The following is an 18581-nucleotide window of genomic DNA, read 5'->3' on the forward strand; positions in this document are numbered from 1 at the left end:
TTTCCTTGTGATTGCCCAGCCTGTGGTAGTCACAGAATTGTGATTGCAGAGAAAATAATAGCTACCTGAACTAGTTTTAAACTGTTTGGGATATTGTTAACAACATAGCCACAGCATTAGGCAGCTCAAAAAGCCATTGACAGTGTTTTTAAGCATACTTCTGATTGCTGTGTATACGCACAGATAAATGTCATTTCACAGTCATTTTGAAAGAACAGCTTGCTTTCACAAAACTTTCAGAAGTAAAACTACGTTTAGAAGGTGTGAAGCTTTCAAAAGCAACACAATGCTATCTGTTTCTATTCATGACAGTGGTACATTCTCAAGTACCTTATGCCTACAGGTACTTTCTCTGCTGTTAAAACTTCACGCTCTCTAGCAAACTCCACAAGTTCTGATATTCTACCTGTATCCTCCTTCTTTGGCCAAAGTTTCAGAAAAAAAAAAAAAGTTAACAGGTAAAGAGAGAGATTCAGCAGAAAGAAAGGAAGAGCATTTAAAAATGTTCTAATAGAATTCATAATCGTCATCTCAGGGAGGCTGCCGTGCTGTTGTACAAAGTAAGTACTACCAAACAGCTTTTCTGAAAGTGGGCTTTAGGTGCAGAGATGAGGTAAGATCTAAAATGCTGATGTAAAACTTATGTAGTCATAAATATCCACAGCTGAGTGTAGGCTAAAAGACCAACATATTGCCAGAAAAAAAGAAGTAATTTACTCTTGATAGTAAGATGGCACAAATCTATCAGCTTCAATGAATGTGCACTTGTATAAAAGTGGGGATTAACTGGCCTACCACTTGATGCTGTAGAAATTAATACCATTGGTCTTTAGTGAAGAAGTTTAGACATGACAACATAAGTGTAAAAACAAGTTGTTCACAAGTTGTAGGTCTGTCTTAAGAAATCTTAAGTTTAAAGTTTAGTATTCAAGATATTAGTTATTTACAAGACAATGCAAAAGCCATTAAGTATTATTCAACCAGAAGCTGATTTATGGATCCAATCTTTTGACCCTTCTATTTGTTTATTTGTTTGACTTTCTCCTAAATGTACAGCATGCAGTACAGACTGTTAATTTACTTAATGAAAAAACAAATAGACTTTTTTTTAAAAAACTTACTTGCTGCTGTGAAGGAGCAGATTCAGAAGGCAAAGTGTGGGATGATCGGCTACGAGGAGGTGGTTGTGGGGGCGGTTCCAGACTTGGTGGGGCACTTGTCTGAGGTGGATGTGATGCCACGGGTATCAAAGGCTCTTGCATCTTTAGCGCAGGTGGTGGCTGAGTCACGGGCTGGGCAGGAGCAGCCTGAGGCTTTAGTGGTTCAGGAAGCAACGGGGAGCCTGCAAGTATATTTTCAGTATTGTTCAATGAAAAGAATTGTTATAGAAACTTTAAAAATGGCATGAATGAGAACGTGTGGATGTGGAAGCAAACAGAACTGCAGCAAGAGCGGCTGCAAGAAAAGGCAGGTATTCTAGATCAGAAGTCAAAAGCCCAGCATATTTCCTTTAAAAAAACATTACTCCAGATAGAAAACAGAGCCAGAAGATGTGCTATTCTTAAATGTACTTCAGTCACATTTAAGCATATTTTTGATGTCACTATAATAAAGTGTGTATTTTGACGTTAGTACACACACAAAAACAACAACAAAAACCCCTTATCTTTCAATTTAGGGAGTGAAACATAATTCCTGTGCCAAATGATATGATTATGGAGCAACCACTGCAGAGAATAATCCATGATGAACATCTCTGATCAAAGAGGCTGATAAGCCTAGACCAGAACGTAGCAATCTGATAGAAGAGTTTCTCTTGTTGGAATCAACCTTGTGAGCCCAGACTTCCCCCAGTGCTGCCTACTATCTGGTAAAGCTTTACAGTACTGGTTGATGATCAGCGCTAACATAGACTCTCAGATATTATTACATTTGAAAACCTTCATTTGTGGTAAAAAATGAAGACATCTGTGAAAAATGAAGACAGCAAAACGTTAAAACCAGAGACAGTACCTCTTGATCAAACAGTGACATTTAGATTTAACTTCTAAGTATATATATACACACTTGGAAAGAAATAAAACTTACCCCTTGGTGGTTCAGCTGGTTTGGTTTGAGGTTCAGGTGTTGGTCTTCCACCAGAGGGGCGGACATGGCTTTGTGGTGCGCTAATAACTCCAGCTCGAGGTGGAATAGTCTAATAATGAGTAAAGAGAAAGGATTGTAAATTCAACTTCATATACATATAGTAGAGAATATTTTCTCAAAATATTGAGTGTTCAAGTCAAAGCAAAGGATTTTTACAAGTCTTTTACTTTGTATAATATTTACCAGCGTAACAACATTAAAATCACTTGCTATTTTGTCACAATTCGTAACAGAATTTGACCTATGTATGTGAAATATTAAGAAAAAAAAAACAAGAACCTTATTTTGTAAGTACCTTATTTAGTAAGCACACACTGATAACACACTGTCAACACCAGCTGTAGATACTCTCTACTGTTCGGGTTATAACTATAGCCTGCTATTTGTATACAGCAGCTACAGCCAGGTCTATTTACAGAAGATCCAAGATAAGGATAAGAGACTATGGTTATTTCTTTTAACAAACATAGGTTTGCTAATTGGAAAAAAATTACTCTTGCTCCCCAGCAAGAAGGATTAGTGAAACATAAATTCTGCATCAGTTGAAGGCTAGAGTCTTCCCAAAGAAGCTTATATGCCAGGAATAAAATGGTTCTCTCAAAACAAAGTAAAAGAACCTACGTGTGTATTTAAATAGAAATAAGAAACTACTGTAGATTACAACTGGAGCTGAATGAGTTACTAACACTTGAAAGTCAAATGTAAAGCACTAGAATAACAGATTTCAAACAAACAACAGATTTCAGCAAAAAATAATTATCACAAGACAAAATAATTTAAGAGTTGTTTCCTCTAGAATTTTGTGTGCATTACATATACTCCCATATATATGCTCTAGAAATGGTTTTCAGAGCTAATCCACAATTCTTTACACAAATATGATCTAAAAATATGCAAATAAACTTCACCAATTGAAAATGAGTATTATACTTGAGGCTATTTCTAGTAGATGTACATACTGTACTTTTTCTTATGTCTGAATCATCATGCTTGGCTGAGTCCATTTAACAATGATCTCATGCTTCATGCCACCTAACCTCTGAAATACCTGACTTCACTTTCATTGCCAAGATACGTGTCACCAGGCTTAATTTTTTTTTTTTTTTTTACTGTTTAGAAAGTAGGCAGAACGATTGGATTAAATTCCAAAACTCAAACTGAAAGTTATTCACTAAAATAAAGAGAAACTAAGCCAAAAATAATCCTCAGGACCACTTGGAGGGAAACAGAGCGTGCAGCGGCTACTGTCCCTGGTCCTGAAAGCTGTGAAAGGAAATGCTGCCCAAAAAACAACCTGAGGAAAGGATGTCACGTCAGCTCAGAAATCTGAAAGAGGGTCAAGCTTAAGCTTGAAAAACAAAGAGTCTCTTAGATGTTTTTTGATCTTTTGATCTTGCATCTGTTGTAATTAAAAAAAAAAACAACAACACACCACCAATGTAATAAACTATAGAAATGCAAAAGGAAAATGATTTTGAGAAAGAATGCATACCGGTCGAGCAGCAGCATATCCAACAGTTCCTGCACTTGAAAATCCAGTTGAAGGTGGAGGCTGACTACGAACTGGAACAGATATTAGAAACCACTGACTTAGAACATATTTCAAAATCAACTTATTTCTGTATTATAATTAGTACAAAGCATGTGTCTGTATTACCTAAGTTATCTTTTCTTTGTGTTCCAGGACTTTTTTGTGCTTTGAAGCATGGGAAGAAAATCAGATTATCTTTGTTAGATAAGAGACAAACAGGTATTATACAGTAATGGTACATTATCACTAATGGAAACAGGAGCAAAGAGACATTAGTGATTTGAGTTATTACAGATTAGAGTCTTTCAATCAGCTAAACTTTTATACTAGTGCAGTCTTACCCCACACTGTACCTGTGAAGTAATTTGACCCTTCTAATTGCAAATTAAGTCAAATCACCTCTTTGTTGCAAGCTAAAGATGTCGACTTGTACAGGTACCCTGTGTTCTGAACCTTGCCAGAAGCAGTTGTTTTCTTTGTAGTATATCCTGCAGATATTCTAACAGCAGTCTTTAAAACAAAGAGAACTCTTATAACGTACTAATTCAAAAAAATCACATGATCAGAAGTGTACATCTGTAATTAAATATGATTCAGCAATCTAAAGGGTCTACACCAAATTTTCTGAACCTACTCACTTTGCTCATAGGATAAATATATTGTAGCACCAACCTCAACATTTACATGCTGGTACTCATGAGAACCTTGTATTCAACATTCAAGTTGTGAAGTGCAAGATATGAAAGTTACCTTTACTTCAGCTAAGTGCACAATTTCTAACAGGCAAAGAGGTTTCAGGCTTGTGTGTCTGTTGTCTATTTCCCAGGAAGGTAAATCACCATATCAGTTACAGTAACTGGAAGGAATACTCTGTGGTCCATAAGACACTTTATAGAATCAGCTTCCAGATGGCAGACAATTCTACTTTCTTAGAACCAGTTAGAATGAGTTTCTGGGTCCAGTTCCCAGTAGGTACAACTTGCACCCAGAATAACCTGGCTTAGCTCACCCTACTTTGCGAAGGGGGTTGGACTAAGATGACCACCAGAGGTCCCTTCCAACCTGGCCTACCCTATATATATCTTGTGATTTTGACAATATTGCAGAATGAACCAGCAATACAGCCAAAATTCACTTTGGCATACAGGAGTACATTCTGACTGGGACTATATTAGGACTTGCACTGTCATACCTACGTTTACTACAAAGAGTAGAAACCTCAAATTCTGCTGTCAAAGCTAAAACAGGACCCACTCACAACCATATGCACATACTCCAACTAGAATCATGCAAGAAAAAATGCTTATCGTAAATGTATGTCACATACATTTAGTTCCTAGAATTAAATACATATATTATGCTCTTTAAAAAGAGATAAAACATTAAATTATAGGCTAAATTATTTGAATGGAAATTTCTGTCAAAATACATGAATATGTAGTTCTTTATGAAAAATAGTTACAGATATAGTATTTTTTCTAGCAATCACTCAGTTACATCTTCCTTTGAGAGTCTGCCTTGAAAGTATTCTTGATTAGTGCAGTCTAAGTTTTCATTTCATTTTTTTGTAATTGAAGACTGCTTCTATAGCAGTTCACACCATCACTGGTAAAGCAACTCACCTTTCTTAAAAGTATGTTAAGTAAAAGAAAAAATACCCTATATAATAAATGCCTTAATGAAATTGCCTCTAGTATCACAAGAACAATATTGCTCAGGTATTAAAATTGAAATTCATTTCTAGAATACAAAAATTGTTATGTTACCTTCTACTTCTCTCTTAGCTACCCCAGGACTGGGAGGAGCTCCAAGACCTTTTCAGAGAAAGAAGAGAAGCTGTACATTGCATAAGAAAAGCAGTAGATTGAGAAAGTAAAAACAGAAAGGATACTGCCCCAAGACAGCTCTATATAATTTAAAAATGACCTAGCTAGACTGTGGGTACTTACAGAAGAACTGTTTGGAGCAGCATGGGGAAACCAGACTGATAGGAGTTAGAGATCAAGCAAGATCATGTTTAGAAACACTCTAAACTACAGTTGAAAAAGATTTTAATTTCTTCAGTATATGCTCTCCACAATCTTTTATAAATTCAGAATGATATTAAATGTAATTCTTGAATTTTTTCTTAATCAAAACACATACCTATACTCCAACACTTGAAAGCAAACATACGTCACTTAAACTCAGCAACATTAGGCTTGCTTCCAAGAATTTGGGAGAATACGATATATTTCTGACAAGACTACATCTGAATGAGCAATTTAATGGAATAAGTCAGCTTCGCATTTTATATAGTGTATTCTATCATACAGAATTATATCATTATTTCCAAGAAGCACTCTGTACATCAGAAAGCCGTATCAACTCACATAGAGAATATCTGCAGTTAGATGTTGAAGTTCACACCGAGAGAAAGAAGATTTTCAATCATGAATAATCACACTGAATTATTTTGATTCTGTACTGTGATCAGGCACACATGGAGTCCATAAGCTTATACGATAAAAACAGAGCAGGGCATAATAACACCAAATGGTATGAAAAGGAGGAATCCTTAACGCGTGAATACAGGAATAAGTAAAAGTAATATCTGGCAACTCTCAAATGGCTTTAGCATAGATGAGGAGAAGGGAGCTAGTGTTCTAGAAGACTACCTTAAAAACAGCTTCTGCCTTAGCAATGATACAGACTCATGTGTTTTTCTAATCGTGTGCCAACGTGTGGTATCTGCTCAGGAGCTCTTTATGATCTAGAAATAGTGCTGTGAGTTTTGTCAGATATGGGTTGAAGTGTCACTCCGAGTAGGAAGATTAAAGGCTGCAGATGAGGCTGGTATGTGACTATCTTCAGAGATGCCAAATATCTGTTTTTGATGAACATCTGCTTCCAAGACATTCAATACTGGCACATTATATATTCTGGGTGAGTTCCAGGTTCTGCCAATTAACCTTAGATTTCCATTGCAAAAGTTTCTGACAGCAAACTTCTCAGAGAGAAACAGCACTGCAGAGGGATGAACCAAGAATGTAGGGGGACACAAGAGGAAACGTCACTGCTTTCAGGTATAGATATGTATATATGCTACCTAAGGGTGCACTGGGGAAGAAAAGACTGTAGTAACCTAGAGGCTATTAGAGATCTACCTGCTAACTGGAGAAAAAGCAGGGTGGTGGAGAGCATTCCCAAGGAGTACAGGATACTCCTCTGACCCTAACTGTTCCTTCCAGAGTACTAATGGAAATGGACACAATAAAGCCATCCTAGGAGTAGGGTTACGATTATGAAGCTCACCTCAGCCCATTCTTTGATCAGATATCTTCAGGACTGTCTTGTTAAGTAAATCTTGTTTTATGCAAGATGATTAATCAAGTCAACTGCTTTCAAATGAAGAAATGGGGAGAACCTCTGGCCATAAGCACATAGACCTGCGCTCCTATGCTGATGCACCATACAGCCTGAAAATTCTAATTGCAGCTTGATATAGTATTTCACAGTTGTTTTGTTTTAAGGAAAGCAGTTTGATTTATAAAAAATAAACCTGTAACTTATACCCTAACATCTTTTAAACAGAACTGCATGTTTTGCAAAGATTACATTTACACATTAGCTTAATGGAAAATTAAACAACTCCAATCTTTCATTAAATTAAATGCACAAGTATGTATATATGTGTGTATACATACCCACACACACACAGATGTGGGGCCTGTATACATATATAGGCACATATATAAATAGCTATAGATAGATAGATGGAGGTCCTGCACCTGGATAGGGGCAATCCCAAGCACAAATACAGGCTGATGGGCAGAGAATGCATTGAGAGCAGCCCTGGAGAAAAGGGCTTGGGGGCTGAAAAGTCAGCATGGGCAGGAAACTTGCACTTAGAGCTCAGAATGCCTGCTGTGTCCAAGGCAGCATCAGGAAAGTGTGATCAGCAGGGCAAAGGAAGTGACCGTTGACTTCTACTCCACTCTTGTGAGACTCCACCCGGAGCACTGCATCCAGGCCTTGGCCCCCCAGCACAATAAAGATATGGAGTTGTTGGAGCGAGTCCAGAGGACGGCACAAAGATGATCAGAGGGCTGGAGCACCTTTCCTGTGAGGACAGGCTGAGGAAGTTGGGCTTGTTCAGCCTGGAAATTGCACCAGGGAGACCTCACTGTGGCCTTCAAGTACCCAAAAAGGGCCTACAGAAAAGCTGGAGAGACTCTTTATCAGGATGTATAGTGATAGGACAGGAGGTGATGGCTTTAAACTAAAAGAGAGGAAATTTAGGGTAGATCATGCATGCCCAACCCGTGGCCTGGCCCCTGCCTCTCACCATCTGCCCCAGCTGCTGCTGCAGCAGCTCTGCCCCACTGAGCTGCCCAGCCCAGCCCCGGGAGCACACCCACCACTCAACAACAGCCAGATGTCAGTGCACTATTAGCACAAGAGGAAGAAAATGCCATCCAAAATCTCTGACAAACACCTGGAGAACTCACTAAGAATTGCAGCCACTCCCATTGAACCAGACTGGTGCATTGGTTTAACAAAAACAAGGTCACATATCCCACTAGTTACGTGCTTTTGTTGCTTTCTCTTTTTTTTTTTAATAAAAAATATTGAAGATTAAAATGTTTTGTTATTTATATACATGAACTATATTGTATATTTTATGAGGGCTGCTCCAAAAGTAATGTTTTCTGTTTTATGATGTTGGCCTATAGTGCCAGAGGCGGATGTTGGTGGTTCTGGTGGTGGAGGTGGAACCTTCCCACCAATATTCCATTGTTTTGTTGCTGTGAAACAGATAGCAGCAGAGGGGCAGTCTGACACAATGGCATCTGACATGGATGTGCAGACAAAGCAATGATGTGGAATTGAATTCCTCCATGTGGAAAAAAATGGCACCCACTGACATTCGTGGACACTTGCTGAATGTTTCTGGAGTCCAAAAGGTGGATGTGAGCACAGTGAGGGGTGGATGGTGTTTCAGCACTGACAACAGTGGTTCACCTCCACTGGTGCAGTTGTTTTTTTGTTGTTGTTGTTGTTGTTTTTTTTTTTTTTTTTACAAGAGCAGCAACACAGACTCCTGTTCATTGCTGGTGAAAATGCAGAGCAAATGGCAGTGACTACGCTGAAAATGAGTTTTTTGTAGCTGAGTATTTGCTCTATCAAATAGTGAGATTGCGCTCTTTGCGGCAGTTGTAGTTTCCATGGAAATACATAGGAGGCATTACTTTTGGAGTGACCTTTGTGTGTGCATCCCAAGGCAATCACTCAGTGCAGCCCAGACAAGTGAAAAGGTTGGACACCCATGGGTTAGATGTTAGGAGGAAATTGTTTCCTCAGAGAGTGGCTAGGCCTTGGCACAGCTGCCCAGAGAAGTTGTGGTGCCCCATCCCTGGAGGCACTCAAGGCCAGGTTGGATGGGGCACTGGGCAGCCTGAGCTGGTGGAGGGCACCCAGTCAAAATGACTATAATGTCCCATATTCTAATGTACTCAAACAACCTTACTCTATTAAAAAAAAAAAAAAGGGACAGGAAAAATAAAGATGTTGAATGGTTCTTGAAAGGTTTTTAACGTGTGACTGTAAATATCAGTGTATACTAACCAGTATTTGCTGCTTAGGTGCATTTGCTTTTGCATCTCAGCATATTTGCATTTCTTTGCATATCAACCTTGCTACTATATTTTCCAGGTTTATAATCTTTATTTAGAGGATAATCACAGTGAAGAGGTAATACATGTTACCCAAATGGTTGCATATACTGAAGATACTGTGCATTCTCTCAGTCTTAACCCTATTTTAATAGTTTAAACCAATGATAAAAGACAACCATCAGCCTTTCTTGCATTAATCAGGAAATGTTTGACTATCACTGTTAAAGGGGAAAAAAGCAAAACAAATGTTATTAACTTCAAGTAACTGACAATAGCGTCTCTCATTTTAAATATTCCCTAAGAATTTATAATGCAGTACAGCATCTTAATTTTGAACTATAAACAATTGAGAGCTTACAGAATCCTCAAAACAACAATAGCAGGCAAAAAAAAATCTATGCTTTGCAAACGTCCACAATTAACGTGTAGTTTTAGATGCATTGTTACTTAAAATCTGAATTACTTCTGATATAAAGTATAGTCTAAAATACCTTTAGATGCCCAAACCACAGTCCCTTCTTGAATGCATAGTGAGCCATGAGAAGAAACTTGATGGGCACTGAAGGGACTGAAGCTCTCAGAATAAAAGGTTAGAACACATGGGGAAAAAAACCCTAACATTTAAAATGCATGACATTTGAAAGATACGAACAATGTCATTTTGTGTGTGCTATACAAGTCATACATTTCCACAGGATGCAGGGGTATTTTCACAGTGTTTTAGGAGCCTGCATTCTAGATAAGAGAAACGGATGCCATTTACACAAGCACTATGACATTTACTCTCTGCTTCCACTCCTGCGCTAACTTCCTTTGAACTAAGCTCAGATACTGCTGAAAAGCAAAGCATCATGCCTTACAAATGTACTCCATGAGTGGAAAACACAGGGGATAGAAAAAGTAGGATGAGCTTTAGGTCAGAATAGTACATGAAAAAAGAATATACTACACTCTTTTGAAAGATTGCATAAAAAGCAAGTTTTATGCAAGCTGTAACTCTATGCAAAGCGACACTGGAAAAGAGCAAGAAATGAAGGCTAGTCTTTGCACAACTGACACTGAAACTAGGCAAACATGATTGAATCAATGCACACAAAACTATATTGGACTGAAGTAGTACGAATTAATTCACAACATATGTGAGATTCACATATATACTATTTTCTAAAGCTTAAGTATTTTAATTAATTTGAAATATTATGCCCTTGGCATAATAACCCCCTATTCTCAATTTAAGCTAACAGCTGTGCACATCTCTGGTCCCTCAGTAGAATAAGTCGTATTTATAGACCACATGAAATGATTACTTCTTTTAGAATTGTTTTCACCAAAAAGCCTTATTTCCTACCGAATGGCAACACCTGAATAGCTATTAAGAAAGCATTCCAGAGACTCACTGTATCCCATGTACTAAAGAACTGATTTAAGTCCCTGCAGGGCAGCTCAACTACAGGGCAAGTGATAAACAGAGATAAGATTAGTTTCAAGAAGCACTCTGAGAACAGGTGAGTTGTTATAATATGCAAAACCAGATCAAGCTGGAAAAAATAAAACCAACCTGAAGAGTTTATAGGGTCCTCAACATTATTAAAAGGAAAGGAATTAAGGGAGAATTATTTCAGGGTTTTGTTTCTTTGTAGACTCGTAGCTCGAGTGCCTTTAAAGTAACTGCATAAATTCCTTTGCTAAATGTGTACTGCTGAATTACACGCTAGTTCCAAGAACTATGGACGATGATGTTTCATGTGTCTAGGAAAGGTTTAGGAGCACATTTGGATACTTGGACATAGAAAATAAACTACGCAGATGTGAGTGTTCAGCCTAGAAACATATACGGCTCAGTGATTTGCAGTTCTCTGCTAACTGCTGATCATCCAGGGGAAATCCGGCCAGACTTCAGCAGCAGTTTCAATTTGAGCAATTAATGGATAATCGCTCCAAGCAGCTGCAATCACAGCTCATTTCACAATGTGCCTTATCACGAACAGCAAGGAAAAAAAAAAATCTGTCTTTCACAACTACCAACAAGACAGCTTTCATTGAAAAGTTAGTTGGGTATGCTGTGACAAGGACAAAGAACAAGATAGAAACACAAAACAGTGCTAATCTGACTACGGTGTACCAACTTCTGGAGAAATACTGTTTCGCTAAAAAAGTCAAGTGTAATTCAGCGGGGGGTACAAACACTGGGAAATAAAAGTGAATATTCTTTAAATACAAATATAATTTCTGCCTTTGAACATCAATATTAAGTATTGTCAAAAGAGACCATTGAAATTTTACTATATAGTCATATTTGAAAACAATTAAAATCATTACCTCCAAACTCCTTTCTAGCAGGTGCAGGACTCCTACCGCCTTACAGTATTTAAGAAATGAATGCAGCAATAATGAAAAATATCAGTACAGTAAGAGGGAAGAGAAAGAATGAGAAAGTTAAAAATGACAAGGGTCAGTGTGTTAGTAACTATGCTGCCCATATGCTTCTGGACATCCAGTTTCTCTTAACGCTCAATTGTTTACATTTCCAGATGATCCAGATGAATACTATATTAAGAACTCAGACATGATAAAGTACTGATGTCAAAACTAAAGGAATGCAAATCAATGATTGCATACATTTCTTTACCTTTTGTATAAAAATTAAGATGCTATACAAAAATGAAAATGCTGATTAAACAATGCTATGGGAACCCCACGTTTTAGAGCAGTACAAATTAGTTTGTAAACATTATAAAACTTATTCATTAAATAAAATAGTAATTAAATGGTGCTGAAAAATGCTGTTACCTCAACATCATAATTTTGCTACTAAATGTATCAACTAAATATCTTATTTAAAAACCTCGGGTGAGGTTGTGTTGAGCCCCAGATGCACTTTGGGTCTGGAACTTCAAAGCTCATCTCAGAGAGCCAAAACAAAATATTCCCAATCTCCCAGTATGTGTCACCACATTACCTGATGGTGGAGGCGGTCTCTGTGGTGGAGCAGGACGTGCAGGAGGAGCAACAGGGCGAGGCGGTGGAGGGCGCTTGGGCTCCAAGGTCTGAGAAGTATCTTTCTGTTGGGTACCAAGTTGAGTTTCATCTGGAGAATGTGACAGTAAACAGTGCAAAAATTAATCACTTGCATATTCTATTCACAGTTAAGCTTCTGTAATAATAAATTATTTCCACAGAAAGGATGGTCAGTTCCCAGAACTGCAAATGCAGCGATACCGAAGTAGCACTGAGGTTTGGAGAGAGTGGAAATAAATTTAAACCAACAGTGAAAACAAGCTGATTTTTGTCTCATGCAATTTCATAAGTATATGCTTTTCAAGACTGAGGTGGTTTACCCAAGGCTACCTATATGTTAAAATGCAATGACAAGAATAGCCTTTTTTATTACTCTAAAGGCTATTAAAATCATCTACAAGCAAGTATTCTACCACTAGGCCATTCCACTGCCACACTGTACAGAAGCAGAGGAAGTTGAGCAACATAATACACACTGTGCACGGAAACTGGTGGTCCAGGAGTTTTTGCTGGGGCTCGGCTCGGTCTCACTGGGAGCGTGGGTCCATCTGACAGCGTAGGGGACTGACAGGGACTGGAACGTGGTGAGGAGCTCGGGGAGGTTCCGAGGCCAGAGCTTGAGGTTGGCTGCAGGTGCTGAGGAAGGATTTCTTCTACTTCAGCACTATAGTCATCAATGTCACCTAGATAACCACGACCCAGAAAAGAAAAAAGCATGTCAAATTAAGGGAGTTATAGTTACTTATTTTCAAAAGTGGGAAAATTATCAGCTGACTGTGGATGTGGGATTTTCTGCAAAAAGCCCTCGAGTTTCTCAAGGAATTTGCTCAAGGAATGCAATACCACAAGAAGTGTCACCAGGCAACGTGCCTTTGGCATATGTTTAGTGGAAAAACTGTGAGAAAGTACATAGATAAAAAACATGTAAGTGAAGAAAAGCAAACTGCAGAGGTGTGAGGGATGCAACGGTGATATTTAGCAGCTCAAGGATTCCATTACAAAAACACTGACAAAAAAAAAAGACAGAAACGAGGAACTGGAAAGCAGCAAATGAATGCTGAAGATGAGCCTGTTCCAAGAAGCAACAGAGGATGAAGGCTTCTTCATCCAGTTGATGCTTGCCTGCCTTTAAAAGGTTCATCAGGTGTTTGTTAGGAGTGGTAAGCGTATCAATACTTAGCACGGGAGCTCATTAGTCCTATCTGTTACATGGCCAAAAAATAATTGCTTTGTAGCCTGAATTTGGATATCCTGCTTATAGTGCGTCTCCATAAAAACATAAAAGCTGCCTGAATGAAGTGATCCCTGTGACACTACAGCATCAAGTGAAAAGGATTAAAAAGAGTGAGTAAATCAGTAAAACCTATGCATACAGTGCATACAGTGCAAACTGCCAGCAGAAATGACAATGCTCAATAAATTGGCAAGATACTATTAAAAAATTAAAAGCTTTTTAATTACCTGTTTCTGCTAGGTATATGCTTGTTAAATTACAGTGTCGACATATGTATTAAATTAACTAGATTAGTTAGAACTATGAGCATTTCAAAACTAGTGTTTTACTCCAACAAACCTTCCATATCATAGTCTGCAGTAACCTCAGCATCTTCACAAAGCAAAGTAGAGCTTGTTGACGAAGGCAGCCCAACGTTAATCTTCTCTAGATTCATTTCATCCTCCAAACTTCTGATCCAGTCTGGATTTTTTAAGCTTATGTTTATAATCCTTCCTAGTATCTGAATTGTCATAAAGGTACAAAAAAAAAAAAGAAAAATTGTTAAAAATAGGGATATTAAAATTCAGCATTCTCCATAAAAAAAAAAGAATAAAATTCTGAAAAATATCACAAGTTATCAGAATTTATGGGACCAAACAACAACAGTGACATGTCACAGAAAAATAATTACCGTTTTCTGTTCATTTTTTCTAATTAAGTGCATCTACATAGTTTAAACCATAAGGTCCTGGGCAACCTGACGTAGCTATGTGTGTCCCTGTTCATTGCAGGGCAGCTGGACTGGATGGCCTTCAGCAGTCCCTTTCAACACTAAGGATTCTATGAGTCTATCATTACTTGCAACTACTTAATGTTCTTCTAAAGTAAACCAGAGAAGTTGTCTATCAAGATTTTTTCTTTTCAGTTAATAGGAAAGCTTCTACTTTTTTTGTTTTGGCAAAAAGATTACTTTTTGTAAAGAAAATTAGGTTTCCTATTAAACTATATTAACAAAGTCATTATTAGATTGATAAACAGCCATAGTTCTGCAAAATTATATATGACGAGCCCCTACAGCACATAGATTGTTGGTGAAAATCTTAGCAGATATGAAGATCCATCTGCAAATATCACCCTATAGAATCTAAGTTTTAACAGGACTGTAGCTGAGAAAAAATTCGAATGTGAAAACTTAAATTTTTTTTTTTTACAAAAATGAAATACTGGCCCTAGAGAAGTCAAAGAAAGAGCTGCAATCACTTAGATATGTCAATATTGTAATACAGGAATGCTCACTTCTTAGAGATAGTAGGCTATAAAAATGATGAACTAGTTCCTGCTACACATTTGAGGTAAAAGTTGTGCTACGTAAATCAGTAAAGAAAAAAATTTTTTTTTTTTTTAAATCCTTTTTTGATGAGGATTCCCTAAACATAGGATCTTAATTTTCCCAACAGTCCTTATCCCAAAAGTAAATTAACCTTATGACTTCCTTATGTTGGTTTTTGGAAGACGGTATAAATCCTATGAGGCTATCAAAAGCAGAAAAAAGACTAGATGCAACAGCCTAGTGCAGAACATGAAAATCTTGTAAAAATCAAACCAAAAACAAAGCATTGCTTAAAAATACTCCCCTTGGTATAAGAAAGTTTAGTAATTTTTACATTACCTCAGTACCGTTCAAATTCATAACATTCAAAGCAGAGCTTCCTTCCAAAAACGTTACCCACATCTTGTCTGCCACGAATCTGCAAAGTCCATTGATAAATACTTTGGAAATGATGGTAAAAACCTTTTATCCTACCTAAGATCCTTCGAAGCCCCTTAGCTTAAAGGTCATTCAATGATTCACTTGATGGTCGAGGTTTTTTGGTTTCGTTTTTTAAATTTCATGTGTGTGTGTGTGTGTGTGTGTGTGTGCGCGTGTGCGTGTATACACACCCTTTGGGGAAAAAAAGGCAGAATAAATTGATAGATATTACACAGAAACCACTGTCCTTCTAAGATTATACAGCTACAGCTATACAGTTTACATTCAAAATTAATTGTGTGGCTAGAGGTTAGATATTTGTATCAGGCATTCCACATTAGATCGAACTGTGTACTTGGGACCGTGCTCTTAGGGTTCTAGAAAAAGTCAATGAGTTCCATTAACAGCTGAGTGAAAACAACAGCCACAGGGATCCTTTCACATTTTGTTCCTTAAAAACTACTGACCTAATTTGTTCTAAATCATAGAAGTAGCAGATTTTAAGTCTGATTTCCAACAAAGTATGATGCTCTAACTCAACTGAAATGTGTATAGTTATGTAAAACTAATCTTCAGCTCCTAATATATTAAAATCAGAGTTGAAAACTGAACACTGAAAATGAAGCAGATCAGAACAGAAATGCCAACTAAGACACTAAATTTGGGAAATAGTAATGAAAAATGAAAAGGAGTAGAGATTAAGAATAAAAAGCCTTTTTAACCTTATAAGTATAACCTCTCCGTAGTTTGCAAATTTTTGAAGAAGATCATCAATCAAGTTATCATCAAAGTAGTTTTCTTCTGCTGAAGAACTTTTGATGGAGACCATTACTGTGCCATCAGGTGGTCCCTGTGTTGCAATCACCTCTTTATAAACTTTCTGTCTCTCTTCTGCTTCGATTTCAAATATGTCAATGTCAATCAACGCCACCACAGGCCTTGGGGAAAAAAAAAAACAACCAGAGAAAAAGGTTGTAAACAGAGAAATAAGATGCCTTAAAATTAAATTTTCAACTATTAGGAAGTAATGTATAAAAAAATTGAAACCTGTGGTCAGATGTCTTCAGCTCTGCTCTTCCGTAGTGCAACAAAGTACCAGGATTCCACGTATAAGGGACTTTACTGTTATCGTGAAAGCTAGCATTCAGAAGATCCAGGTCTTCAGCTACATTCATTATCAATGAAAACAAAAGAGGAAAGATATAATGACTGCAGGAACATGATTAAAAAAAAATCCAACTAGTAAAAAAAAAAAAAAAAACAAAGAAATTAGACCAAAACCAAGCATTTTACAGAAAGAGTTCCTTTAGAACAAGCGAAATGTCAGTAACTATTGTCTGTTTCATGATCCACCTGTTCAGTGTCACTCTTGTGTATAAAAAATTCTGTTAGAAGCTTTCTGCCTGGTACAAAGCCAGGGAGACAAGCTCAGAACTGCTGGCACTGTGAATGCCACTAAATAGACTCTGTATGCCAGTTAAAAGAATATTTAAAACAGTTTAAGGAAGCACTCAAACCTGATCGGTCAAAGGGCCATTTTCTTCTTCTCCAAAGAATACGATCCGTCCAAGCTGGCGTGCGACATTTTTCACTGGTGTCATAGTCATCAGAAAACAGATCATACTTGTATGTAGGAGCAAAATTTATTTTCCCCTCTAAAAATCCCCTAAAAATCTATAAAAAAACCAAAACAATTATGTCATGCCAGAAGACAGAAACAGATGGGAAACAGCTTGAAACTAATCAGAATTCTCTTTTTAACAGTGAAATCCTGTACAGACATCTCCAAAAAAAAGGCATTTGATAATATGAATCTTTTTCCAAATTTTATTTACTGAGAGCATTCTACATCTGCCACTATGACTGAACAGCAACCCAGACAGATCATCATTAAACAGAAGTATGTCAACAATTATGTCTTGAAACCCAGACTCCTCAGCAACATACTTTTCCTCCAATATCATGCAGAACTTGAGGCCATCAAGATGCTGTCCGCAGCACTTTAGTTAGTTGAGTAGTTGCTCGTTTGTCAGCAAAGTTGGGAACTGTGATTATATTTTATTTACCTTTCTGGACACACATAGCATATTCAGAAAGGCAAGTGCCTCATGTGTAAATTAGTAAGAGTTAAAAAAGAAAAAACAAATAAACAAAAAAACCCCAATAGACTTTAAAATCCATACATGTGACATGATGTGAAAGATTAAAGAAACACTATCACCATTTCTTTCAATTACCTGCCCAGCATTAACAGATAAAGCTGGCCAACACAAGACGCTAGAAGGCCAGAAGATGTGCTTACTCCTGCAGTGTTCAGATTAAACATAAGCTAGGACCTTTAGTTAATGGAATCAGGCCCAACCTACAGTCTACTCTTGCACCAGCATTTGACTTGACTATAAACCTAATACAGATCTTATAGCTAAGTCTGTATCAAACAACAGGTCAGAGTGCTTCTCCACTATTCTTGAATGCGGCGACATATTTAAGATACCTGTCCAGAATTTTTCTGATTGATAAGCTGGTCTCCTGCTATAAGGGAATCCCAGTTTTGCTGTCGGATTAGCTCCTTAACCTCCTCATTAGGAATATCTATTCGGTAATTAAAGTCACCACACCAAAAGATGTAGTCATGGGAAAAAAGCATCCTTCCCTGTAAAAGAGAAGCACACACTGAAATTAAAAAACAATCAAGTGACAGAAATCCACTAGTTTCAGGTGCAGTTCAGCTTAGGAAGTGTTTTGTTGTTGTTGTTTTTTAATCATAAAGTATTTATTATTTCTACCTGATTAGGACAAGTGTTAGTATTTAGCATCCGTACGGTTAGAACCACATAGCCATGGGCATGGTATTCACACATGCATAATATGAAAGGAGATAAAACACTTTCTATGCAGTTTACATTTCTAAAGAAACATGAATCATCTGAATTGGATCCCAAGAATTCTGCATCATTCTGCTCCGGTTTTACAAGTTTGCTCTAAGACGATGACTCCTATCTGTGTCACAGATACTACCCTGAGATCATCTGGCAGAATATCCTGGCACAAAATGCAAGCTGAAGGCTTTATTATTCTGATTTAATTGAAGATTTTTCAGTTACATACAGTTTTTGAGGCTAGAGACAGACAGAAGAGCTCTTTTAGTTCTAGGAAGGCCTAGGAAAATGATTACTTTGTTTTGATTTTTTCATTGCCCTTATGTAAATCAAAGCAAATGAAGTCGATTAAAACAACAGTATTTACAAAACTGTTTCTGGA

General features: G+C 37.4%; 1 protein-coding gene across 11 annotated transcripts in view; it reads right to left on the bottom strand.

Annotated features, from left to right (window-relative positions):
* SYNJ1 (synaptojanin 1) overlaps positions 1 to 18581 on the bottom strand; it is a 61810-nt gene that overhangs the window by 6361 nt on the left and 36868 nt on the right. For 4 of the 11 annotated variants that reach the window (XM_015299851.3, XM_015299803.3, XM_015299861.4 and 1 more), the window contains exons 18-31: positions 17815 to 17973; positions 16838 to 16994; positions 16368 to 16485; positions 16043 to 16258; positions 15240 to 15318; positions 13928 to 14090; positions 12831 to 13037; positions 12296 to 12424; positions 11656 to 11694; positions 5446 to 5493; positions 3806 to 3844; positions 3641 to 3711; positions 2089 to 2197; positions 1122 to 1342 (exon numbers count right to left, since the gene is read on the bottom strand). In XM_015299851.3, the coding sequence (XP_015155337.3) occupies positions 1122 to 1342; positions 2089 to 2197; positions 3641 to 3711; positions 3806 to 3844; positions 5446 to 5493; positions 11656 to 11694; positions 12296 to 12424; positions 12831 to 13037; positions 13928 to 14090; positions 15240 to 15318; positions 16043 to 16258; positions 16368 to 16485; positions 16838 to 16994; positions 17815 to 17973 (1755 nt within the window). The remainder of the gene's footprint in view (positions 1 to 1121; positions 1343 to 2088; positions 2198 to 3640; positions 3712 to 3805; positions 3845 to 5445; positions 5494 to 11655; positions 11695 to 12295; positions 12425 to 12830; positions 13038 to 13927; positions 14091 to 15239; positions 15319 to 16042; positions 16259 to 16367; positions 16486 to 16837; positions 16995 to 17814; positions 17974 to 18581) is intronic. The other 7 variants (XM_015299854.4, XM_015299833.4, XM_046900930.1 and 4 more) reach the window with 4 other exon arrangements.

Source organism: Gallus gallus, chromosome 1, assembly GCF_016699485.2.
Source record: "Gallus gallus isolate bGalGal1 chromosome 1, bGalGal1.mat.broiler.GRCg7b, whole genome shotgun sequence".
Taxonomy (NCBI): domain Eukaryota; kingdom Metazoa; phylum Chordata; class Aves; order Galliformes; family Phasianidae; genus Gallus; species Gallus gallus.